This window comes from Gordionus sp. m RMFG-2023, chromosome 5 (assembly GCF_954871325.1).
Source record: "Gordionus sp. m RMFG-2023 chromosome 5, tfGorSpeb1-WG-v2, whole genome shotgun sequence".
NCBI lineage: Eukaryota > Metazoa > Nematomorpha > Gordioida > Chordodea > Parachordodidae > Gordionus > Gordionus sp. m RMFG-2023.
Window position 1 is genome coordinate 9,612,970 of NC_088779.1, and position 27,563 is coordinate 9,640,532.

Sequence of the window (27,563 nt, forward strand, 5' to 3'; positions counted from 1 at the left end):
AAAACAAAATTCATTATATATTTTTTTTTTATAAATGTAATTATAAAAATGGTTAAAATTTTAAATGAAAGTTTGAATTAAATATTAGTTAAAAAAAAAATTTTGAAATAAGGGAAGGGGAAAAATAATTTTAAAAAAAAAATGATAGAGGATTTAACAAGATATTATTTTTTCCTTTATAGTTTTTCAAAAAGGAACTGTTAATTTGTGAACAATTCCATTATTTAAATATAAATAAAAAAACGAAAAAAGAAAGATTCGAAAATTGGTATGTTTAGATTTTGAAAAATAATCCTTTGACCAGTATTGATGTTTTCGGAAGTATATCATCAATATAGAAGATACGAATATCGACATATCCCACTTCGAGGATTCGGTTATAGAAATTAGTTATGATGGGTAAACAATAATTATGCAACATTTTAAAATATATAATTTTTTTTTGATATGTATGCCGTATTGGGATTATGGAATTCATGGGGATAAGGAATCTCTCACTTTTCTATCATTTACCGAGAAAAATTGTTAAATTTGAAAAATCTGATATGACCGGATATATATTTTCCAGAATGTGTAGAATACCTACCCTATAAATTTCAGACATTATTCGCCATAAACTTTTGCGTTTTTTTTAACTCAATAAAAAAAATCTATATAAAAAATTGATATAAATTAAGAATACTTCATAAATTCTAAGACAAATTTTTTGAAATTTATAGTGTGAATGTTCAATATATATATATTGGAATACACCGATCAAATTCGGAATCTCATTCTTAAATCATTCTGGTAGAGATTTTTAATTTTTAATGACCGAAAATGCGTTCCAGTAAGTGTTTAATACCTACCCTAAAAATTTCGTGTATTTTTTTAAAATTTATATAAAAGTTTATATAAAATAAAAATATTTAAAATGTTCTAGGCAAAATTGTCGAAAATTTACAGTGTGGATGTGTTCAGCGTCTACATGAGCGGGAGGGGTAGGAACAGTTTGCATCCTATTTTTTTGAGGGGGGTAGGGGATAGGCTGCTTTAATGGGGGTAGGATAAATTTTTTTGGGGGTTATCTATTAAATTTTGAGATATAATAGGACAAATTTTATTGCTGTAAAAATTAATACTTTTATTATAGAATTATTATAATACAATTCATCGACCAAATCTATATATTGCAAACAACCATACACATTGTTTTCCAAATAAAACTTTGCTATCATTTAAAAGGTTGATATTTCAGCAAGCTCATAATGCCATAATAATTAATTCATTGTAAATAATGGAGGTTTTAATTGAATTTATTATCTATAAAATAAATTCTGTATATTCACAAAATATTGATAGTTGGTAGTAGAGATGGATTAATTTAAGTTATCCTAGATAAATTCTCTAAAAAGAGTATCAATAAATTAAAAAGGTAAAATAATAATAGAAGGGGGTTTGCATCCAGTGAAAATCCTGTCATGTAGACGCTGGATGTGTTATACAAGTTGGAATTCGTTTCCGGTTAATTCATATTTTTCAAATTTAAAATTTGCCCTTAGTAAAATTTAAAATCGAGTGATTTTCGAATTCCCATGAATTACATATCCTTCCTATATGATATAAATATAGTATAAGTAGCCATTTAAAAATTTTTTTTTGCAAAAGGATATTTTTTTTATATAAAATTTGTGATTTCTCTACCGAAAGATATTTTATGCACGAATATCTTATAAAAAACTTTTTACAAAAGATTTTATAACATTTTTCTAGATATAATTTGACCAAATATCTCTCTTCCAAACTTTTATATAAATAACGGAAATTATTTTTGGATCTAACTCGGATGAGAAGTAACATATGTATTATAGTTAGGTAATTAATTCTGCTAATTCAATTTAATATATAGGTGTGTACAGAATAAAATGAGTTAAGCATTGAGACACGAGGTAATTTATTTCTGCCTTCTTAGAAATTGAGGCTATATTTCCACAACAAAATAAAACCCCCTGTGACCAAAGTGATAGTTTACAGTTAAACCTGCATTTAACTTTTTTTTTAAATCGTCTCAAAATCGACTAAATTAGGTTATATAGTGTAATTAACAAATTTTAATGGTCTTGAATAGATGATTCTAAGAATTTATACTATTCTATAAATTTAATAATGTCCACAATCTTGTGTAATTATTAGAGCCTTCCTAAAAATCGCAAAAGCAATTATTGCCGCCCACAAGACCCGTACAGGAACTAACCTGACCTTTAGGGTAGTTTCCGTGGAAGCGGGCGGCATCTCATGGTGCTTCACTAATCTAAATTATCGGAATATATACACATGTATATCAGAGAACTACAGAGATATCAAATTTCCTCGGTCCGGAATTCTTTTTGAAAAGATTTAGCCCGACTAGAGTATTTTTTAAAAAAGATATGGCACAACCCGTCTACCTGGGCCGAGCTGGGCTTAGGATCCGGGTCTGGAGATCTCTGATATATAATATAACAACATACATAAATATACATTTGTTGATTATACACCTATATGTGTTTACATTTACGGTTGTAATTTACTTTTAATGACACAACTATTCAGGGTTTCTTTAGTTATTTTTTTTATAGATTATAATCAATTTATTAAATAGTAAATTGTAAATACAAATGGAGATAGTAATAATATTAATGAGTTTCGAAACTAATCTTCAATAAAAAGCTCTTGAAATTGGGAATTTTTGGACACTTTTGGCTAATTAATTTATAAAGTATATTAGCTTCCTTCCAAATTAAAAAGATTATGAATAAATGTGCGTATATTCGATATTCTTTTCTTTTCAGCTATTCCTGGTAGATCATAAGTGTTGTATGAGAGAGAAAGAAAATATATTAATGGAGGTAAAATCCCAATATATTTCCTACCATTATCCTATTATAAGGGTGAATGAAAGTTTAATATTTTAGAATATTTAAAATTCAACCCCCCTCCCCCCCGCCTATATTTTTCCCTTCTCAAACAAGACCCGAGACGACGTTACGCTTGCCGGCAGGAGTGTGGAACACTTTTATCATGGGATTCCGTGTGTGTTAACATTTCTTCTCTAACCTTAACTCAGATCATATCTTATAACAGGATGTCATGAAAATGAACAAATACTTAGTTTTTCCCGATTATATTCTTACCCCAGTTATAGCTATCACACTAGTTTATATCATTCCTGATGCTTTATGTGATCGGGAACACGCAAGTACGCAGTATAATGGGCGATTCCCTGGATTTTTATGATGCAAAAGAAACTTTAATGTTTTAAATTGAAATTCTCAAGGGTAGTTTTATCTGCTCCGTTCAAACTTTTCCCTCATAATTTTCCGTTTATATTATTCTTTTTTTTGTGCACATATTTATTTTTTTAAATTGAACACTTAAGAAACTTTTTTACCCTTGTGTAGTATACTCTGTTCTAAAAAAATGCAATATAATATTTATTTTTTTTAAAAAAAAAAAATTAGCGGCCTAATAAATATTTATTTGATTTGTAAACATAAACTCCTTCCAAAATTTGTATAAAAAATGCATGCTTATTTTTCCCTATAAGACTAAAGACGTTCTGCGGGGCACTTGATTTATGTGAGATATTATAATTAATAAGCTTTATACAATTAAATTTGAGAAATCATAAAAAAAAAGATAATGAAGGAGATATTTAATTTTATTTTTGAGATTAATTCCAAAAGTAACTAGTTACTTTTATCGTTACATTACAAAAAATATAAATACTTACACTTAATATTTACATTTCAAACCCTTTAATAACTTTAAAAAATGCCAAATATATTTTCTATTTGAGCATTAGCATTATTCACTTTTACTTTTTTGAAGGCTTTTTAAAATTCACTAATTCTAAATAGAGCCATCAAAAGTCTCTTATTTTTTAAAGGGAGTTAATAAATCATTAATATATTTGTTTTATAACCTTACATACTCGCCCATATAATTGTTGAATAATTGGAAGATTATATTTAACTTTTATAAAATTTATAGATTCCAAAATCATTGACTCCAATAATACGACTCTTTTGCCGGATATTTTTGATATGAATAGTCAAAACAATGGCAAGAATTTTATTTTGGAGGATCGCTTAATAGGTAGCCAAGAATATTGCGATACCTGTGTTTACAATTGTCAAGATGGAAATAAAACTTTTCTCCCAAGTTCAGGTATACATAAAAATATAACTTGTTTTTTTATATAAAGGCGATTTGCTATGTTAGCTTTTAAGTTTTTTTTTCTTTCTAATTTGTGGATATCTACTCGAGAAATCTGAATATAAACATTTAAATTTTATAAATGCTGGTATTTTTTATATACCTATTTATAAACAAAATTGATTGATTTCCATTACAAAATTAAAGAAAACATCGATGTGGGGTGTTTTTTTAGATAAGAGGTTAATAAATATATAAAAAAATGGCATAATTGGCCATTATTTTGTTTTTGTCAAAAAAAAGGGTCAAGAATTGGGTATTAAACAATTCAATAATCGATGTGGATTCCAATTCTTAATAATTAAATTTGAATCAAATAACTATAATGGTTTTTGAGCTAGATAAGTTTGCGTGAAAGTTTTTTGTTTAAGCCAATCAATACTTGATGCTTTGGCTGGCCACATACCCCTTATTAATTAGTTTCTTATTTAATATTTATTATAAATATAAAAGATTACAATATAGAATGTTTAAGGAGCAAGCGTTAATATTTCTTGAATTCAATATTAGTCTCATTATATACACTAATATAATTAATATTAACATCTCAGTTTATTATCAGAAGCATATGTAGGTGTTTCCGAAGGAAAGGGGACATCAAAATTTTTATGTTTTTGTAATTTTCATTTTAAACTAATAAAAATTTTCCCTCTATACTACCCCCCCCCCCCCCCCCATCCGATTTTCTTTAAATAAGTATAATAAAAGTAAAATATTTTTTAAATTAAGGACTAAAAATACAAAATTTTTAGAAAAAAAAGAAAAAGTCCAAAATTATTTTTTTAAAAATCTAATATAGCCAATCAATAAGTAAACTTAAAGATCGCCAATAAAATTTATGGGGGAAACCCCATCTATTAGTACCCCCCTCCCCCTAGCATTATCTTGGCCACGCCTATGGACTCATCTATTAAATTTTTTTTTCTAATTATATAAACTTTATTATATGACAAATTTAAATATGATAAAAAATTTTATGACCACTCAAAACTTGGATAGATAATTTTTACCACTGTATTATTAAATGTATGTTCACACACTAAACTTAACATGTAAGTCTGGGGGAATAATATTAGCCCAAGGATATAAAAGATAATTTGCAGTGTTGTTAACGCTACTTTTAAAAGAAACACGCTAACGTTACTATTATTTGCCAAACCTGTCAAAACCAAGTAGCGCGCTATTAGCTACCACTACTTTTTAAAAAAATCTAATAAATCTGTTTTATTTTTTGGTTAAAATGTAATTAATTTGGTGTGTATATAAAATAAAAATTAACATTTTTATATATTATAAAGAATGTAATAAAAAATAATTTATCCTTTTGCTAAGACAGACAATTTTAATATTTGAGAAGATTTGGGTTTATAAATTTCGAAAATGCAAATTTCAAAATGATTTAATCAATTTAAAATTATAATTCATAAATGAAATTATATTTTGATTTTCGTGTTTAAGGTTATATTTTTAAAAAGTAACGGGCTTAGCTCTAGCTACCAAACATAGCACACTAGGTACCGCCCTATTTGTGGTGCGCTACTTTAACAACTCTGATAGTTTGTTCATAAAACAAAAAATGCATAAGGTATTTTTTTAGATGGGGATATATAATTAAATAATTTTTTTAAAATGTATTTAATTGAATAAATGAACTTAGGTAAGGTACATGTTAAAAATATACACTTTAATTAATGTGAAAAATTGGTCCTATTATAAGTTAAATGGGAGGGGGGGCTAGCCTATGCCTAATAGCCATTTTATATACGTATTTTTCAGGAAAAAGCTTAAAAATTAAATATAAAATTCAAATTAAAGCTATTCATTATATTATAAAATTCGTCTTCAGATTCATACACTAATATATATGTGTATATATAGATATATATTGTATATATTACATAATAAATATATGGCATTTTATCTCGTAAAGTATGTATCATTTCAAACTTTAAGAAACATGTATAATTTATTTATATGTAAAATAAGTTTAAAATGTTACTTTAAAGGTTTGAAATGATGAGATCGGGGTTTGGCAAAACACCTATTTAAAATCGTATAAAATTTTCGTATCTTTTTATATGGAAGTAGTATATACTATATATCAATAGATATCCACCACTATATAATATACTATTAGTATACTAATATAAATTAAATATAATATCATCCTTTTAAAATTTTCCTTTTGAAGGTTAGTAAAACCAATGTATGAGGCTTTCAAGAATATTTATCCAATAATTAACAAAAATGTCATTTATGTTTAATTATATTCAATAAAATTAAGCTAAAATGTATTTATATAACCTAATTGATAATTTTATAAACGTTCTTTGCAATTTTAAGTTAATTTTTCTGGGAAATTTTAAGTATAATCCATAAAATAACAAAAGATAAAATATAAATTTGATAGAATATTTCATGATACAATAGTGGTTCAAAGTGCACTGGTTTTGCAAACTTCATTAACACAACATCTATTCTATACTAATTAAAATAATGTGCATACAAGCATAAATGTTGCAAAACTTTCCCAGGTTTCAAACTATATAAAGGTGCATGTATTTATTAATATTCTTCAAATTTAATATAAATTATAATCTTATCATGCAAAATTTTCCAAATTTGACATCAAAGTTTTAAATCATAATATAACATTTTTAAGGGCAAATTATTTAAAAATATTCTTTATAAATCCTTATTAGGATAAAATTTAGATTTTCTAGGGATTTAAATTTAAAAATGAGACCAAATGGTTTCACACGTCACATTATTTAAGCCCCGGCCTCACCTGCTACGCTTTAAGTTTGAAATAATTCTTTATAAGTTTGAAATGATTTACAAAACCAGGTTAATGGCAATATTAAATCGTTTTCATTGAAATAAATAACTTTTCCCCCATATTCTTAAAAAATTTAAATATACAATAAGTATTATTTGGAAATTTATTTTTTATCTTAGAAAAAAGGTAAATTAATCCTCAATTTTTTTTTATTGCAGTAAGGAAAAGAAAAATAACTCTGATATATAGCTTAAAAAATTTCCCTAAAATGAATTAGGATTGAATTTCTTACAATTGCATATTTTGTAATTTCCGATTATCAAGTTCTGGATGTAGTTTAGTTAGTAATACACACATTTTATAACTTTAAAAATAGTTTTGTTATAATATTACAAACTCACTTTATAGATATATATATATATATCCTGGAAATATATTTTTTATATCCTGTATATATAATATGTATTTTAATAAAGCAGTATAATTATTATTTTAAATTTTTTTAAAAAAAATCTTGTTAATAACGTTTGAATTACGAGGAAAATCAAAATCGTAATTTACAAGATTTCTTGGATCCAGGGAACTTTAAGTTTAAAGGTTTTTTTTAAAAATAATTTTAGCATATATCAGCCTCCACTCCATTTTAACTCGAGTCCTTTGAATTAAATTTTTTAAGACTGAGCAAAGTACTAATTGTTAATTTTTAAGCCCGAATATAGCCTACAATTTTTTTATCACTTTTTAGAGTGGAGCTTAGTCCAACTTCCGGCAGGGCTTCAGGTCAACTTGAACACTCAAGCTCGGCGCAAATTTCTTTCAAAGAAATTTTGATTTATCCTGAGGTTTCCTTTATTTAAGTCTCAGCCCAAATTTGTTTAAAATTATATTATTTCGAATAATTTTGGCTTATATATTTTTTGAACATTGCATCAATGGATGTATATGAGCGGAAAATGAGGATTAAATGATCCATTTTATGATTTTCTTAATTGATATAATACATATTTTTTTAAAAATCTAAAATGGTCTAGCACGGTGGTCTGGGGTGGGGGATCTGAAAAGAAAAAAGTGTTAGACCCAGCCCGGCATGTAATTTAAAAAAAATCATTTTAAGCTCCTTATCGAGAAGGGGCGAGTATGAGGGCAGCGCAAGATGTCGAGTTAGGTCCAGAGAGATTAGCATGGACAGCCCAAACCGGCCTATTAGGGCTTGTAAATATCTTTGGGCCTGACCCTCAATATATTTCTGTACAATTTGTCCCGCTCGGCGTATAATATTTTTTTTATGAAAAAAAGGCATAAATTTGCGTAATTCTAAGTGGTCGGGTAGTAAAATCACGCAACTTGTAGTTGGCTGGGCTTTCGGACATCAGGCGTGTTTTTTGAACTTAGGCTAGGGAAACATCTACTCCAGTCTCTCATTTTAAGTTTCATTTTGATTGTAGATTATTAATATAATACTTTAGCTGCCGGAGCTATGTTTTTCATAGCAATTTTGATAGCTAAGATTTCCTGTTTTTGCTAAAAATATTTAGGAGGTAGGTAAGAAAATGGCATTTAGTAGAGGGCGGTGTGTAAAATGTTAAGGGATATAATACTGCCATTCAGGAAAACGTTCGAAGTATTGATAAATTGTCCTGCATTATCCTATTTCTGCCAGAAATTATCTATTTTATGTGTAAAATTTAAGACTATTTTTTTAAAAATATTCATGATTTATTTTAATTATTACCAATTGTGTTTCATGGATTAAATTGATTGTTATCTTACCCAGGGTCTTTGGCAAATAGTAGAGAATACGACTTTTAGTTAATCCTAAATAGCGCCCACAGTATAATAGGTAGAAAGCCCACGTTTTTATTTAAATCTGTAGTAAAATGTTGAGGCTCCATCCATACAATTAGTTTAAAAGTAAATGCAAACGATCACATTAATTGGTTACATCCCCAGTTCTAATCTCGGCTTCCTCGTGACTGACAAGCAACTATGCCCATTCATAGCCCTTAGCAGTAACGTCATTGGGGGGAGGCACAAGTGAATAATTTAAAGAACCCCCCTCAAAATTTTGGATTTATTTTTATATATATCAAATGCAATTTTGATAATGTTAACTAAAAAAATATGTAATTTTGATAAAGTTAGCTAAAAAAAGGTAATTTTGTAAATAATTAAAAAATTTTTTTTGAACCCTTGAAATTGTAAAGGCTAATGACGCCCCTTGCCCTTAGCCTTGGTTGTAATGCAGTTGTACCCTTCATTTACGCCGGTTTTGGCCAGCCCATTATTCCCAGCATTGTAGGTTCTCCCGCAGACGTCAACTCAGCCATAAATCCATTAATAACATTCTCCTATGCCCTCAAAAAAGTTAATATTCCAACCACTCTCGAACCATTGGGTCCTTCAAATGATAACACTATACACCCGGATGGTATGTCCTTTCTCCTGGACGAACAGTCTCTTACTAAATTGTGTTCGGAAAGGAGGTTCTAAATTTTATCAATGCTATTGGTAAAGATTAAGATTTAATACAGATAACCTCAACGAAGGATTCGACCTTTGTCAACAGATTTCACTCTAAATCGCCTGTCCAATTTCTTAAGCATCCACTTCTCTCCAGGTGATAGTTTCCTTTTTTTAAATGTATTTTATTTTGATAATAATCCATATTGATTCTCTTTCTTATTTTTAAATTGAAACCGTGTTTTAAAAATTTAATAAATAATATATATAATTTTTAAAAAAAGTCGCAAAAGTATAAGATACCTAGCATATATCACCGTTTTTCCCCACTAATAATAAATTTTATTAAGTGAAATTTTCTTATATTTAAATTGCTGTTATATTATTACTTATTAAGTATATACAAGTTATTATTATTTTTAAAATCAATTTTCATTTATCAAATTTAATACGAATTTGTACCATATCATATAATTCCTTTATTTAAATTAGTAAAATCATAATTATATATTTATTTATTTATTCATACCAATATAATTTTTGAATTCTCATAAAAATCTAAAAAATTTTTTTAAATAAAAAACATATTTAACATAATCACGATATAATTAATTTAAGTATAAGGGGATATTGACAATCTTTTAAATTTTAACATTTTCCCAACGACCTGCAGTTCAATAAAAACCATGGCATTTTTTTTTTATTGAATTTACAAAAATAAATGTTATAGACTTATGATTATATCAAGGTTGTCAAATAGAAATAATAAGGGATTAATAAATTACCTTATCAACTTTCGCCATAAGCTTCCATATTTCCCAGTCAATGCCAATCATTATAAATACACCCTTTAATTTCATCGCTTATTCCAATTATTTGAACTTCATCTAGTTAATATGGTGAAGTTATAATTAGAAGCATACAGCGATCAATTCAATTATTAGCCGTATATTCTCATGAGGGCCTGTATACCGAACATATTGGAACCTGTTAATTTATCATCAGATTAAGGAGGCTATTTATTTAACTTCAGAACCTGAATCTTTAACTTTAGGTAAATACTTAATTTGGGACTTCAAATGAGTATATTCCTTTCTAAAGAATGTAAATTTGAATCCGGTTGATATAGTCGAGGAAAAAATAAAATAGACATTTTAAATCAACAAATAAGGCTTTTACCAATCTTTATCTACTATTTAAAATATGATAAGTGGAACTTTAAATTTTTTCAAAAAATATAGGCGATTAAATCAGAGACAGAAAGAAAGACCCAAAGAATTTTATTTTCTTAAACAAAAAAATTCAAATCATTATTTTAAAATAAAAATAGGCTTGTTTTTTGGGAACTGGGAGTCCTCCATTCATTTTTATAAAATGACCATTTTTATAAAATGACCATTTTTATAAAATGACCATTTTTATATTTGGATTTTAAATTTTGTATGAATATTACATAATAAAAGTTTAACTTATTTGAAATATGAATATTATTATAACTAAGCGCAGTAAATATTTTCCATCAAACAAAGAAACAAAGATTTTATTTAGATGACCTTGTCCAAAAAAAAGTTATATAAGTCCTAATCCTGGCCAAAAGTGTACAACTTTTACGAAATTAGATACATTTTAGTAAAGGAGTTTTTAAAAATACACTATAAATTTCAAGTTGTTCTGTCAGTCATATCCTGCCATAAAAAATTCTGCGGTTTGACATAAATGACTCTACGAATCTCGGTTCTACGTCACCAAGCCTACATTGCCGATAAAAGTGTAAATAATACCAATAGTTAATCGTGTGATATAAAACTCACACATGATAGAATAAGATTTAGGCCTTCATTTGGCACATTATTTGTGGTGCCTAAGATTAGTATTAAATAATTAGACAAAAAATTTGCATATTTTGCAACTTTTAGGGTATAAAAGCTCTTATTAGTATAAATTAATAATAAGTTGACCTGAAAAAGTTATTAAATATTGAGAGGTGTGCATCATAATTTGTTATCTTACGATTAAATTTCCGACCTTAATCTTTATTAGTTTTTTTTAAACATATCACATGTTCTGGGGACCTACCCGATCTCCCTTACATGTCCGTTAATTTTTATATAATTTGGCTATGAACTGTTGAGTCATTAAAAATTTATATACTGAAAATAATGGAATTGACTAATCATATGATATCAGTTCTCTTATCATTGTCATGCTATGGAGTCAATTTTTTAAGATTTTTTAGGTTTACTAGTTCAGATAGATTTATTTTATGGGCGTGCTCAAAATAAAATCAGCCCCTGAAACATCAGTGTCGCGCATATAAAAATTCTGGGGGCTGTAAAGTTTTATATAAAAATTTGATGTTTTAAATATTATTGGATCAATATTATCTGTTTTATGGAATATTTCAATGGACTCGGGAGTTCCGCCTTTCCCATGAAGCCGGTGCCTATGGGGTCACATATTTTAATTTACTCTAGGCTTAGTAAATGAACTAAATTTGTTCGTTAATTTAATATTTTTTTTTTTACGAAATATTAAATCATTGATAAAAATAGGATCGATTTTATAAAATTCTTTCTTTTATAAAAAAAAAAACCTAATTGTATATACGTTATATCTACTGTTTCTTTTTTTTAAAACTAAATCAATTATAGAAAATTCTCAATTAAAATAAATAAATTATATACGTGTTTTTATTAGAGAAATATTTATACGTTTTTTAGAGAAGGTTAAACCTGTTCATTTTTTCTTTTATTTTTATACCGATACTGATATATCTATCCATTTCACTTTTATATTAAAACCCCATTTCTATTAACTATATATATTTTTAAATCATTACGTTATACAACCAACTATGAACCCCATTAATGGCAATTGTTTATTATACAAAACTTTTGACCTTACTAAATAATTGTTTAAAAAAAAAACATTTTATCAATATTAGGGAACATGGACATGTGCATAATTTTTTTTTTTCAAAATGACTTTTAGACTTATTTATAATTAATAAATTAAATACATATAAAAGGTATGCATTTGTATGCCTACTTATATAGTAAATTAATTTATAGACCTAAACTATACTGATTAAAAAAAATATTTATTGCAAATTTAAATAATAAATATACCTTTTTTTATATTACATATATTAAAATAATTTATGAAATAAATGTTTGTTAGTTTTTTAAAAAAATATAATATATAAATTATACTTATTAATTAATTTGTATTAAAAAAAAATTTAAGGACAGGACAGGAGGTTCAATAACATTTCTATCCAAAAAAAAGAAAGTTATTTGTGAACTATTTAACGGGATCGAGCTGAGAGAAAATTTGAAGAAAAATATCAATAGGTAAAATATAAAAAGTTAAGTGAATATTTAAGTAATGTAAAAATGCACATAAAACATTTTTAAAAGAGTCATTTTTTTCAAAATTTCAAAAAATGGGGTAAAAACAGTGAAAAAATATAACAAAAGAATTAGCTTGAAAATTATTTTTAAAGAAATTTTAAAATATTCAAATTTAAAAAGTTAATTAATTTAACAAAATGAGCAAGTTATAATTAAAATATGATTGTAATATTGATAATTTTGTAAATAAAATTGGTAGATTAAATTTCTCGCAATGATTGTAGTCTCAGTGATAGCAAAAAAACAGAAAAAAGCAAAAAGAACAGGTCTTTTCTACCTCTAAGTATACCTATTTAGTTTATCAAATATCGACATATTTTTTATCAATTAATGTTGAAAAAAGATGTTAACCTTTGGGCCATTTATTTAAAATAAGTTATTTATATGGGATAAGGCTTATTAATTAAACATTTTATTTTACTTTATAATTTATATTTTTTAAGGTAATATAAATTAAATTCAATTATCAAACTCACTTAGATGAAACAATTGATGCCCCATCAGTCATGCAGATATTTAAATGATATTCGCAGTTTTTGATAATCAGAAAGTTTATTAATCCTGAAAAGGTACAATTTATTCTTAATAATGATATTTGATCGTCATATTTGATTGTCAAATATAATTTTACAGAGGGCGTGCGCTATTTTTACGTCAACCTTTATGAAAGGAAACTACATGAATTATTAATATACATAAAACAAAATGTTTTTTTTCCAAGCTATGTTTAAAAGGAAAGAATTCCTTCCAATATGCTAAGGCTTCCTCGTTCGCCAAACTTACCCTATTTTTTTTCCTTCTGAAACTTATCTAGAATATGGTTAAAAGACTTCTTGAGGTAATTCCAATATATAATACTTGAAAAATAAATGTATTATAAGAATTTTATTAAAATTTGAATTAATAAAGTTTCCTATTAAAAATGATCAAAAACTGTGAACATCGCTAAAAGGAATTGTATATGTGTTCAGATTTGGCATATAATTTATAAATACTATTATATGACTTCTTGTAGGAATAAAATAACAGCATTCTCATTAATAACATCGTCAGAATATAAATTTATATTCTCATTGTTATTTTAATTCACCCCTTCACTTCAACTAATCATGGGGAAAATATCAAAAGGTTGTATTTGTGCCAATTTAAATGTAGATGCATTCCTGAGATAGCGGCCGCAAACCGGGAGATGTTCACGTTATTTCGATTAGATGATAAAAAAGGTAGTTTGTCCTTAACTGGGGGGGAGTGAACCTTCAAATGAACAAATTAGCATTTTTCTTATTCTTTACGTTTCCTTGTTTTTAATGCCTTAAAATAAGTGGTATAACATTGGAAATGTCGAAGATCATTCAAAATTTTTTTCAATTAATTTTATTTTCCATCTTCTTATAATTATTTTTTGATTTTTTAAATCTTTATAATTGGAAAAAAAAGAAATAAATACAAGAAAGGAACTTAAAATATCAAATATAATAATATATTTTTAGTATATTTCTATAGATTTTTTACAATTAATAAATCGGAAATGAGTTAAAAGCAAATTGATATTTTTTTTTTGATAGTTAAATTGAAATATGTATATTTTTATTGTATATACCATACCTAATTTTTATATAAGCGATTTTTTTTTGGAAAAGAAATTTAATTTATTATCGATTACATATAAATAAAAAGTTAAGAATCCACATTTTTTTTGTGAGATATTGCATCCTCTATAAAATATATAAAAACGCACCTGAACTATTCCTCATAAACGCTGATTATGTGAAAGCAGCGGATCTCTCGCCTCCTTTGAAATATTATAAAAAATAGATAATGTTAACCTAATAATATTTTAAACAAATTTTCTTTTAAAAATTTACAGCCCCCATAAAAATTTTGATAAGTCGCCACTTCTGTTACTGTTTCAACCAGGAATTCAAACCAATCCTGAACTGTTAAACAGATATTAAGCCACATTTTATAAACACAACCTTCGTCAAAAATTGTTTGGACTTGAATAAAACCATTAAAAGATTTGTAAACCAGGTGGAATCTTTTTGATATCATGACCGTTTTAAATAATAATCAATTTAGTAAGTTTCAATAGCCATTTTTATTATTTGACTGTACCAGCCAACCAAGTTAACGTATTGAAGAAGTCTTCTCAAACATGAAATTTATTCTTTCACCTTATAAATATAATTTAATATAAAATAATTTCTATTTTATTAGTATAAGGCTTAATAAAATTTGCATGGGGGAGTTATATTATCGAAAATAAATACTTCAATTTATGAAATTTTATAACTAATGTTATCGAGATCAATATTTCAGCCAAAAAAATATATCACAAGCCTGAAAATTTCACTAAAAAGAGAATAAAATAATTTTTTTTTGCCTAAACTCTTGATTCAGTCATTTTAAAAATGGCTAAATCAGGTTTTTCGATAAAACTATTTTGGGAAATAATAATAAAATAAACAATAGTTTTTTTTATGGGTTTTTGTATAAATTTAAAATAAAATATACCTATTATTCCAATAAGATTGTTATACATAAAGAAGTTTTCAACCAAACCGAAATTATTATATTTTACGAACCAAACTTCATTTTCAAATGAAATCATAATTTACTTAACTAAACCTTACTTGATATTGGCTCCATTTCGAGAAGTCTAACCATCAAAACACAATTTTATTTCTTTTTAATATGTGTTCCAGTCATCTTCATAATAATAATTAAGAAATAAATTCATGTAATAAGGATAGTAATAAAATGCATTAGAGATGAACTTAGTTATTTAGAAATATATATTATAATCATGCATTTATATTTTAAAATATCTTTTCTCTTAAGTAAATATATATTATTTAAATTAAAAGCCAAATTCAATAAGTCCTACTACTTGTCTTACACTCATAATACGCGGTATCCCCATCAACATACAATCACCCAATCCGGCCAGATACAATTATGGCAATTTCTATTAGAACTTCTAGCAGATTCGAGAAACATTGATTGCATATGCTGGGAAGCAGACGGTTCCCCAGGAGAATTCAAACTATCAGATCCCGATAAAGTGGCCAGTAAATGGGGAAAAAGAAAGTCTAAGCCAAATATGAATTATGACAAGATGTCTCGAGCCCTAAGATATTACTACGATAAAAGAATTATGACCAAGGTTCATGGTAAAAGGTACACTTACAAATTCGACTTTTTCGCCTTGGCGGCTAATCAAGCCCACCAGACATCTTGTTTTTACTATGATAACGTCAGCAATGATATAGACGTGGCAAGTAATTATTCGAATCATTATAAGTATGCCAAGTGTAATTACAAGTTTGACGGTGGGTTGGAGAATACAGATAATGATTTGGGCGAAAAAGATACATCTTGCTATTGTGATGCGCCCAAGTGGAACGGTGACGTCCACCAGTTCAATTACGAAGACAAGACCTATACAAATGAAAGTAGCAAGAAGTTAGCATACAGTAAAGATAATATTAAGAAAGAATATAGCAGGCCGGATGAGATGGAGGATCAGAACGACAAAAATTTGGAGCATAGTGATAAGAAAGAGATTAAGAAAATGAAGGGCATTTATAACAAATATCAAAGAAATGAACTAAAAGTTAAATCGACGATGGGTTCATTGGCAACCGATATTATAAGAAATAACAAAAACAATTACATAAATGAGGAAACAAATAACAGCGAGGAATATAGAAAAGCGGCATTTGTATCCAAAGGTAAAAGTATTAATTCCGATCGATCCCTTATGATAGATAAATTTTACAAATGCAAGCGGAAATTATTTAATAAACAAACTCCAGCCGTGGAATCTAATTACAATAATGACAGGAGTCATTTACAATATCAATCCAATTCAAAAGAAGTTAAAAATGTGGATGAAAAAATGAAAGACGCTTTCAAAAAATCTTTGTCTGGCGAAGTTGAAAAACGGATAAATTACAATGAATACCAAAAATATAATAATCTAAACAAGTCAAAACTATCAATGGATAATCTTATCGAAAATGTGCAACAATCGGATATGCTATATTGCCAACAAGAAAATATATACTTCAAATATTTGAAAGAAAATATAGGGAGCCTTAAAGATATAATAGTAACCCCGCAAAACCAGGTAGAATATTATGCGCCGCCCTCGAAAATATCATATTTTAATGAATTTCTTCCCACAAACAACGCGAACTTCAAAGATAAATTTAACAACAACCTTAATGCAACCCCGTACCATCACAACCTATTAACAAAAACGAACAACGTAATTGAGTGCAACTACGACCTTAAACACAATCCAATTCACATGTACAACACCCACATTCCACCAACTTACTCCGGCATTCCGTATCTACCCGAATGTGACTATGAGATTTCAGCGAAAACCGCCGATTTTCTGCCGAATCCAACTCTAAAATATTCTTCTAGTCAGCAAGGCTTCGAACAACCCAATCATCTGCAACACGATTTCAAGCAAGGCAACCACTACAATTTCGAAGATGTTAATGCTATAAAAAATGGTCCTCCTTATAATTATATATACAATAATTATGGCCATAATAATAACTTCTATAGTATAAATATCAATACGGTCATAAACCCAAACCCAGGGTTACCACCCATACTTCCCACATCTCAGCATCATTCGTATTACTGGCCCCCTCCGTATCACTGATTCATAATAAATTTTTAAAATAAATTGTAAATTTTAGTTTAAAAGATCAATAATTTATTTAATTTTATCAGCGACAATTTTATTAGCTTTAGACGAGACACAAATCCTATGATTTTAAGGCAAGTGTTCATTTCGACATTAGATTGTAAATATATATATAATTTATCATCAAAAAAAATTATATGGATAATATGAACATAATTGTCGGAAAAACAACTCATATAAAATTATAAATAGTGCAATCTTTAAATAAAAATAATTGTAATTAATGATTATCTAACGGGTTTCATCTTCCACAAACCATCGTTGAGGTAATGAACGTTCTCGATTCCTATGCCTTTATTCAATTCTTTTCTAAAAAAAATTTAGAAATAGTGTTTAGATATAAAACCACACGCAGATGTATTATCATTTCTATTTTTGTAAAAATGTAAATAGTTCAAAAGAGAATTCGAAAATATGAAAAGTCACTTAATATTAAATAATTATCTATCTAATCAGTGGCGTAAATAGATCTAAAAGGAGGGGGAAAGGGGCAGAATGGGATAAACTTGGAAAAATAGTTTAAATAAAAACCAACATTTTGCGTAACAAGAAAGATGTATCAGAATTAAATTTTTATTTATAATATATCAACGTATAAAATATAATCCTTTTAACAAAAAAAATTTTATATTTACAAACGAATATAAGCGAAATGCAATAAAACCCGTATGTGGGTTTAGGAATTTTAAATTATGCTTAGCGGGAAGATAACTTAATCGAAACCAATTTTCTAAGAGGTCCTGACCAGTCCCAATGCTTATTGCCCCAGGTTCGATTGGTTGCCCTTAAACCGGTTTTAATTTGGTCTGCGGTCGCGGTTACTCACTGAATCACGGGGAAATTTTTGATATTATTTTTTTTATTTTAATATAATTTTTTTATATAAAATAATAGATAAATGATCATCTGCATTTTGGTGGAAATATTTATCATAATTCATTAATTTTACAATAAAACGGAGTACATTTAAAAAAACTTGTGAAAATTTTCATAATTCTTTAATTTCACAATAAAAACAAAACCTGTTCTATGAAGCTATTAAGTTAATTTATAAAATAAAAGTAAGCACTTGTTTAATTTGGGAATCGTTGGGTTTAAATTCGTTGAAATTAAATGACCCATAAAATTAAATATAATTTAATTGATATTCTTATAATTGTTTTCAGTTATTATAATTTTATAAAATTGTATCGCTCAAATTATTAAAATGCCAAATTAGACAATTTATAGCTAAATTGTTAAAATTAAAATATGACTTCATTCTACCAGACCAAACAATAAAAAAAAATTTTTAAATTAAAAAAAATAATAATGTTAAAAATTTCCCCGTGATTCAGTGAGTTACCGCGGTTGCAAAATGCCCAAACAATTTTAAATTTCAGAACCCTAATTTAGGTTGCCTGGACACTAATAGTTATTTAGTTGAAATAATTTAATGTATTATCATTATTTTTGTTTTTTTTATGGCGATTCCTATAAAATAAATTAATGTTGTTGGTTGATTCGATTAAAACATGGCTCACAAAAATTATTTATGATCTTATAATTTGCAATTTAATCATAAAAATGAGCATAAAATATGAATTTTCACAAGAATGAAGTCAATCTTAAAATATTTTAATTTTCCATATAGATCTGAACCCCCCCCCCTCCGTAGTTACGTCACGGAATTGACCGAATAAATGGTACAATTTATAAATTTAAATTCAGTAAGCAACAAATCATTCATTCGTTATTAGCAGCTTACGAATACTATAGTTAGACATTCAAAAATTCGAATAATACCGTTATTGTATTCACCATTTTTATGGTTATAAATAATTTAAAAATTCATTTTTTTCTTACATTTTATCCGATGAGAGTTTCATCCATCCTATAGCTACGGCGTGCTCTTTGCCCTCTCCCATGATAGCGTGTAATTCCGACGATATTTTATTTGAGTTAAGGTTGTCAAATTATAAGGATGATGAATATCAAATTTACATAAAAAACATATAATAAGGAAACAAGCTATAAATATTTTAACGCAAAATGATTGAATATAAATCATAGAACCAATTGCTATCGATAAGCTACGTCCGATATTTACGATTTTAACAGATACCCGTGTCCAATACTCATAAATAATAATTAATCTTCACCTCATGAATTAACTTTTTTTAAATTATCAAATTGATAAGAAAAGAAGGATTTTTTCTAGTCTTCATTTCCTTTTTCTTTTATAATATTCAAATTTTTAAAATGGTAAAATAAAAACATGATAATAATTGATGAATATTAAATGGACACTCATAAAAATGATTACTAGACCAATTAATTATCAAATTCATTACCTGGATCCTCATGAATTTGTCCTTAGTATCGGTGCATTTCTCATAATCAAATCTAAAATGAGATAATGCGTATCATATAATGTTAAATTGGGACAAAAAATAGAAGTTTGAGTTGAATTATACAAAAAAAGATAATAATTATAGTTGTTATCAAAAAACATTAAAAACTCAAAAGATATTTAAGATCAATTTTTTTAGTAAGAATTTGAAAAAAGAATTCGTTCGCATGAACATTGGCAAAAATCAAATAGGGTTACGTTCACCATTTATTATAAAAAAAGAGATAGGCTTCATATTCATTCAAATTTAAAAAAATATATATTTTTTAGGGCTGTTCCGATCCAATATTCATAAAAAGCCGATCCGATAACTGATATTCAAATTGATTTTTATTTACCAGAGTTGTTAAACGCTACTTTTAAAAGTAGCGCGCTACCGCTATCGCTAAAAGTTTTAATATATTTAAAAAAGAAAAGAAAAAAAAAGATAGATTATCAATAATTTTATTTGCAAGCACATCGTATGTCTGGCATCCTATTATCATTTTGAGGGCTTATGCCACAGATCTTCTTTTTAAAGTTCTAGGGTCTAATCAATGGCCTGTGATTCCCAAATAAGCTCAAAAATATTTAGTCAGATCAATTTATGAATATAAATAAGTTTTTACTTTCTGTTATGTGTTCAACTATCTCCCGTGGTATATATATATGATATCTCTGATAACTCTACTATTAGAGCAGTGGCGTAGCTAGGAATTTTTCTTAGAGGGGGTCCATACATATAAAAACCTGATGGGCTTCGCCCCCCAGACCCCCTTTAACGGGCCTTCGGCCCTTTCCTCCGGCCTTCGGCCGGGTTAATCTTACAAATCATAACCATATCTATATCTTCTATAATATATAATAAATATATTTTTTAAATGCATCAATAATATATTATTATAATTTAATAGATTATTCTCAATGACTTTATAATAATACTATCCAGAATAATTTCAATAGTAATATAATATCCTTCCACAAACATCAAAACCAGAAAAATATAAATATTAATGGCATTTATTTGATATAAAGTCACTTTTAAGTCTTTTGAACGTATAATCTAGAAAAAAGATTTAGCTCTGGGAGGGGTCCAAACCCTAAAACCACCCCCGTAGCTACGCAACTGTATTTGAGCATCTTTCATCATTTTAAAGTTATCTGCTATTTTATTCATTAGTGTCTGGCGGCATAAAATTGTTGTACCAGGGGGGATAGTTTTAATCATCATAGTAAATGATGGATTATCAACTAAGGACATTGGCTGAACTGTATAAATTATAAAATAAACAATAACTTTATCAGCCAATTTCTGAGATTGTCGTTTGCATTATTGATTAATTTGCTCTGGATTAAATTAGTCTTTTTGGATGTAGAGTCGCCTATACCAAAATTATTTAGATGTTTCTCCATTTCCTTACAATTCATGAACAGTCTTATAAAATAAATATTATAAGAATGTAAAAATGACAATTTACCTTTAGGTGTTTCTTGAGGTAATAGCTACTGGATTGATTTGAGGAAATATTTTTTTTACATTTTAAACAAATAAATTTGAAATCAGTTTTGGTTATATATTTATTTTAAAAATTTATTCAAATCTAGGGAATGGGAAATTTGTATTATAGCTATTAAGAACATTTTCTTCTCTTGGTAACTTCCATTTCATTAATATCATTGTCTGAATCGCTTTCAACGGTTTGGATATCCATAGGCGATGACATTTTAAATTATTAACACGTGATTTAGGTTTATAATACAAATGAAAATATAAATTACAAATTGAAAATATATTTCAATTTCAAAATTAAATCATAAAAATTATAATTAATTATGGTATTATATTTAAATTTTCGTGCTTATACTTACATTCATTATATTTTTTTAAAGTAGCTAAGTAGCGGCTACTTAGCTACTTTCAAGCGCTAAAAAATTAATTAGTTACAAAAAAAGTAGCCGCTATTTGCTATAGCTACCAAAAAAGTAAGCGCGCTACTTTAACAACTCTGTTATTTACCCTTTATCTTTTAAGCAATTTCATAACAAAAATTTTTATGCAAAAAATAACTGAGTCTCGCACCTTTTGATATACAAGTTCGGGAAAAACTTCCATATAAAAGTCTAGGTTCGGTTGAGCGGAATTAAATTTTAAAATTCATAAAGGTTTAGTATACCATGTATAAAAAATAATAGGGGAGACAGGGGTTATATGACAGGTAAGCAAAAATGTTAGTCTATGACTTTTTCAGGTTTATAATAAGGGCGAATAGTTTCAAATTTGGTCAATTCAAAATATCAATAATTTTCTTAGTTACCTTTTTACCAATTTTTTTATTATGGGGCAAAAAGAAATTCTTTAAATTTTATGAAATTCTCAGGATATATTCCTCAATATTTGTAATGCTCATTCTAGGGATTAGCTGATGAGCAGTGGCATAGCAAGGAATTTTCCTTAGAGGGGGTCCATACATATAAAAACCTGGGGGCTTCGCCCCCAAGACCTCTTCTAACGGGTCTTCGGCCCTTTTGGCCGGAAGATCATATTTGTTTTTCTTATAATATAAAAGTCCTAGAATTATTGATCATTTTAATTAGTGTTGTTAAAAGGCTCGATTTTACCCGATTTTATAAACAGCTAACTCAATATTTTAGCCAAAAAAAATATTCTCAATGACTTTATAATAATACTATCCAGAATAATTTCAATAGTAATATAATATCCTTCCACAAACATCAAACCAAAAAAAATATAAATATTTATGGTATTTATTTGATATAAAGTCTTTGAGTCTTTTCGTATCATCTAAAAAAAGTTTACTCTGGGTGGGGGGAGGTGCAAACCCGAAACCTCCCCCCCCCCCCCCCCGTAGCTACGCCACTGCTGATGAGTCTATAGTCAATTCAATATCTCATGATAACTTCAAAATATAAAAAAAAGTGGACGGGATATGTGTGAAAGGAGGGAGGCTAGGAAGCAATGCTGTTAAAGTAGTTAGTGACGCTTATAAAAAAAATTAGCTAATTAATATTGCCTTTTTTTCGAGTTGTTATAGTTACAAAATAGCTACATTGGATAAAATAATTAATTTATAATTTAAAATAATGAATATAACTAATATTATTATCATATTTATAATTTGAATAAACAAAATGGATATAATCAAAATTTTTATACTCTTTAACTTCTTTCATTCATTTATTTAAAATTTTAAAAGATGTCATCTTATTGGTAATCACATATAGTTTAATTTAGAGAAGGCGAAAACAAAGATGGGAGGAGGAGGAGGGGAGCTTGAGATAGATATTGGTAACAAGCCCCGGAAATATTTAAATTTGATTTTGACATATATAAGGAATGTTTTATGTTTGTTTTTTAAAGAAAATTGGACGTGGTTGATACTAGAGATGAACACAATAATTAAGGATAAACTAATCCATAGACTAGCTTATATATATTTCATCATCTTTAAACTCAACATTAAAAAACCCTTTAGAAAATAAGAACATCTTGTGTTTTCAAATTTTTTGAAGGTATATGCGATTATGATGATAAAAATAATATTGAATATATAACAAATTTTTTTTAGATCTCACAATATACAAATTACTAATAATTTAAATTTTGGTTCCTTTTATTCATTTATTACCCCATAAATGAAAAGGGCGCGAGAAAGACTCTGATTCTAAGGGCCGACATGAACTAAACTGTTTATATTCCAAAAGACGGTTCAGTCGCCATAGAGCTAATAACTCTTTAATTATGATGTAACCTTCTGGAACCCGTCCACGGTCTGATGGGAAAATACCAGATGGGCTCTCTACCATTCCTTGGTTAAGAGGAAAACATTATTTGGGAACTTAGTTTTGTTTCTTAATTTTCCTCTAACCCATATATTGATACGATTATTACAGCTGAAAGGTCAAAAATGAGAACTGATTTTCACTTTATCCCAATAGTTATTTCCACCACTGGGTCCCTAGGCCCCCTAAACTATTTTTAAGATTTTAGGTTAAAAAATTTCTCAAATTAATGGTGATCAAGGATCCTCTTTTAAAATGATAATCGAATCAAATCGCTATATTTTGAGGAAACTAATTTAGTTTCCTCGGATTTCAATGAAGCCACTTTTTTGCCCCCCCCCATGTTTTTTTTATTTTGAATGCTGTTTTAATTATTTTTTCAAATGTTATTTTAATTGCTATTTTAAGATAAATAAAAGAATTTACATATAAAAAAAATATTTATATATAACCAAAAACAATTATTAGATCGGATTTTTTTGAAAATCATTTTTTTTAAACGATAAATATAGGATCCAATTCAATATTTAATATCGACATAGTCTATATTTTAAAATGAATTTACTATATGTATACACATACATAATATAGTGTATAAAATTATAAAAATATGTAATTAAAATTTTAATTATTTGTATTTTAAAAATTACAGGTAAAGGTTTTTTTTAGTCTATCTGTAAAATAATTTTGTATAAGATCCAACCCCAATCTGTAATATTTTTTGCAAATAAAATCGATATAAATTTGATTAGTTCTTAATCTTAAAAAAGCGAAATTTTGGTATAGTGTCATATAAATATTTTGTTCAAATTGTCCAGCCTATTCTGTAATAAATTTATTGCAAATAAAAAAGACAAAAATTTGCATAATTCTAATGCTAAAAATGAAAAATTTTGGCATAGTCCATATGAATATTATGAACAAGTTGTCCAAGTCTGTAAAATTTTTTGCAAAGGAAAACGACATAAATTTGCCTAATTTTTATATTATAAAAGAGTAAAATAATTTTGGAATAGCCCATATAAATATTTTGTACAAGTTGTTTAGCCCAGCCTGTAATAATTTTTTTTTCCTAAGGAAAACGACATTAATTTACCTAAATCAAATCTTAAAAAAACAAAATTTTGGCATATCCTGTAAAAATTTTTGCACAAGTTTTGGCCTGACCCAAAAAATTTATTTTGCCTAAGCATAACCTGACCTCCTTTTAAATCATATTATATTGTTGTTCCATATTTTTAATCAGAGACCCATAGAGATAAATATTTCAGTCCTGGCCCAGATTTAAATTTTTTTTCATTTTTAAACTTAGTCTGGAATTTTTTTTTGGCTCAATCCAAATTTTTATTCTATAAGCTGATTAATTTGATATAATTTATGATTTTCTTTAAATGGCTTTGGGCTTTGTATAAAAAATATTTTTAGTCCTAGCCTGGGTTATTTTTAAAAAAATCTTAATGGTCCAGGTAGTACTATAACTCAACTCAAAGCCAAGCTCAGACTTCAAAATTTTAAAATATTTAGAATTGAACCTAAAAAAATAACAGAACATGAATATTTCTCCTGTTATATCAAAATGATAATTAGAATTATCTGAGATAAGGACATAAAAATTAGTTATTTTTACTTTAATTATCTTCATAAAAATGCATTTAACCTATATTTGCCAAATAAAAATTGGGGGTTAGGCTTGAAGCAAAAATTAATAAAAAATCTGGGTTAGGATTGGATCAAAAAAATTGAATTTGTGAGGCATTAGTAAAGACAATATTTGTCCAAATTAAAGTAAAAGATTTAAGTATTCATTTTTTCAAAAATGTATAGGTTGGAAATGGATGGAGGTTTAACCAATCAATACATCTGTTCAATGTTTAAATCGGTTGGTTTGGCTATTTATCTATTTTAATATATAATAAGCAATATTATAGAATAATTTTAATAAAAAAATTTCTTTAGATTTATTTGCCCACCCATTGTTTTATAAATATTTTTAATTCCTGTTTAATGTTTAAAATATTGTCAGCCTGCCAGTTCATCATAGACACATGAAAACTGGCCTATCCTATAATCAAATTTATATGAATACTAAATCTATAAGTTTAATTACATACTCATTAATAAATAAATACAATAAAGATCCTATATATTCTCACTTGGAGAGGAATCATGGGTACCTCAATCATTAATTAACATCTATATTTATAATTTAATAATATTCAGTTTAGAAAAAAGGATATGACAATCATTCCCTCATGAGCTTTGTTTAAAATGGCACCACTTGAATTTAAACCTGGGCACATTATATGAGCTCCACTTAGTATAAATCTGATAGCACCTTTATCAACAGTCTGATGAGGTAACATAAATGGATCTTGTTAATAATATTAAATTATTTTTAAAGTAATATATGGCAAAATTACATTTATGCAAAAGCTTTAAAGTTGGTATGTAAATATCTGATTTATCATGGAAAAATAATAAGTCTCCAGCTGTATTTGCTATAATCTCAATATGTTCATGGCTTAAATAATGTTAGAGGATAAAATACATATATTTATACCATTTTACAATTTTTATTCCCTCTTTTTTAGGAATAATATCATCAATATATTCTTCGATCGGGTAATTTTCTAATAGTTTTGCTCTTATATTTCGTTGAACAGAGCTTTTAATTTGTGATACTCCTGATACCATTTCTTTTTCATCAAATCTATATGCATGTATAAAAGTTTTAAATTTAAAAGTACTTTTTGAACATATTGCAAGTATATTGCTTTTTATCGAATAAAAATATAAGTAAAGATTTATTATGTATATAAGAATCTTATGGGTGTGGGCTGTGCTTATTTTGTCCTTTCCACATCAGCCCATAGACGTTTAAGTAATAGTCCTTGGACTATTACGCGTGCAAGTACGTGCGGCTTGCCCACAAACGTGTGAAGGGCTCCTCATTTTTATCCCCTTTTAATTTGTCCAGTTAGATGGATATTGAGGAAAACCTAACGTAGCTCTGTTGTATCCACAAATAGAGGGCGTAAACGTTCTATATCACGTATCGCGTAAACAAATTTAAAAGTTATTTTTCAAAATCATATACTGACACATGGATGTAACTAGTGGAGGGAAACAAAAAGAAATCCACTCCTTTAAGGAAATCTGCATGTTCACCTAAATATGTTTTAAGATTAATCTCCCTCTCTATCAAAATTTAAACAGTTGTATCTTATCTAAAAGAAAAATAAGAAAGGCCAATATTTTAAGATAATTACTATAGTTCAAAATTTTTAGAAAAGGTGTTATTATATAAGAAAAATAGGTAAAGAGTAAAAATCAATGTTATATAGCTATATTGTTGTTACACAGCCTGATTTTTAAAAACGGCTAGATTAAGATTTTAGCCAAAATAAAAAAAATGTAATCCACAAAATTTAGCAAATAAAGGTCCAAACCTTTCTGCCACCTGCAAGAAAAATCACTAGGCTTACGTGATATAATTTTGGCTAAAATCTTAAACCATCCATTTTTAAAAATCGGCCCAAAATCTTGCGGTTTTAAAGGAGTCGGTGATCTTATAGATCTTCGATAAAATTTATAAGAAAAACTAACCTAATCGAGTTTTTCGCCACCCTAGCAAATTCCATCCAGGCTACGTTTAAAAATTGGCAATTATGTTTAAGCTGTTTATGGCATTAAATAGAATAAATAAATTTAATTTTTGTTTTTAGAAAAAACACATTTAAATAAAATAGGGAGGTTCTAATGATGAAATTATAA

At 27.2% G+C, this 27,563-nt stretch overlaps 2 protein-coding genes across 2 annotated transcripts; one reads left to right on the forward strand and one right to left on the reverse strand.

Annotated features, from left to right (window-relative positions):
* Window positions 1-247: 247 nt before the first annotated feature.
* LOC135930512 (probable serine/threonine-protein kinase ndrD) lies at window positions 248-17,751 on the forward strand. Its single transcript, XM_065467314.1, has 3 exons — window positions 248-399; window positions 4,012-4,188; window positions 15,756-17,751. Exons 1-3 carry the CDS (start codon window positions 393-395, stop codon window positions 17,570-17,572), a joined length of 2,001 nt encoding a protein of 666 aa, XP_065323386.1. The 5' UTR covers window positions 248-392; the 3' UTR covers window positions 17,573-17,751.
* LOC135930513 (malignant T-cell-amplified sequence 1-like) lies at window positions 17,626-26,562 on the reverse strand. The gene is made up of 6 exons (XM_065467315.1): window positions 26,537-26,562; window positions 26,350-26,499; window positions 26,210-26,310; window positions 26,027-26,160; window positions 19,463-19,530; window positions 17,626-17,926 (listed from the first exon to the last, which is right to left on the reverse strand). The coding sequence occupies exons 1-6, from the start codon at window positions 26,545-26,547 to the stop codon at window positions 17,845-17,847; spliced, it is 546 nt and encodes a 181-aa protein (XP_065323387.1). The 5' UTR covers window positions 26,548-26,562; the 3' UTR covers window positions 17,626-17,844.
* Between the last annotated feature and the right edge of the window lie 1,001 nt (window positions 26,563-27,563).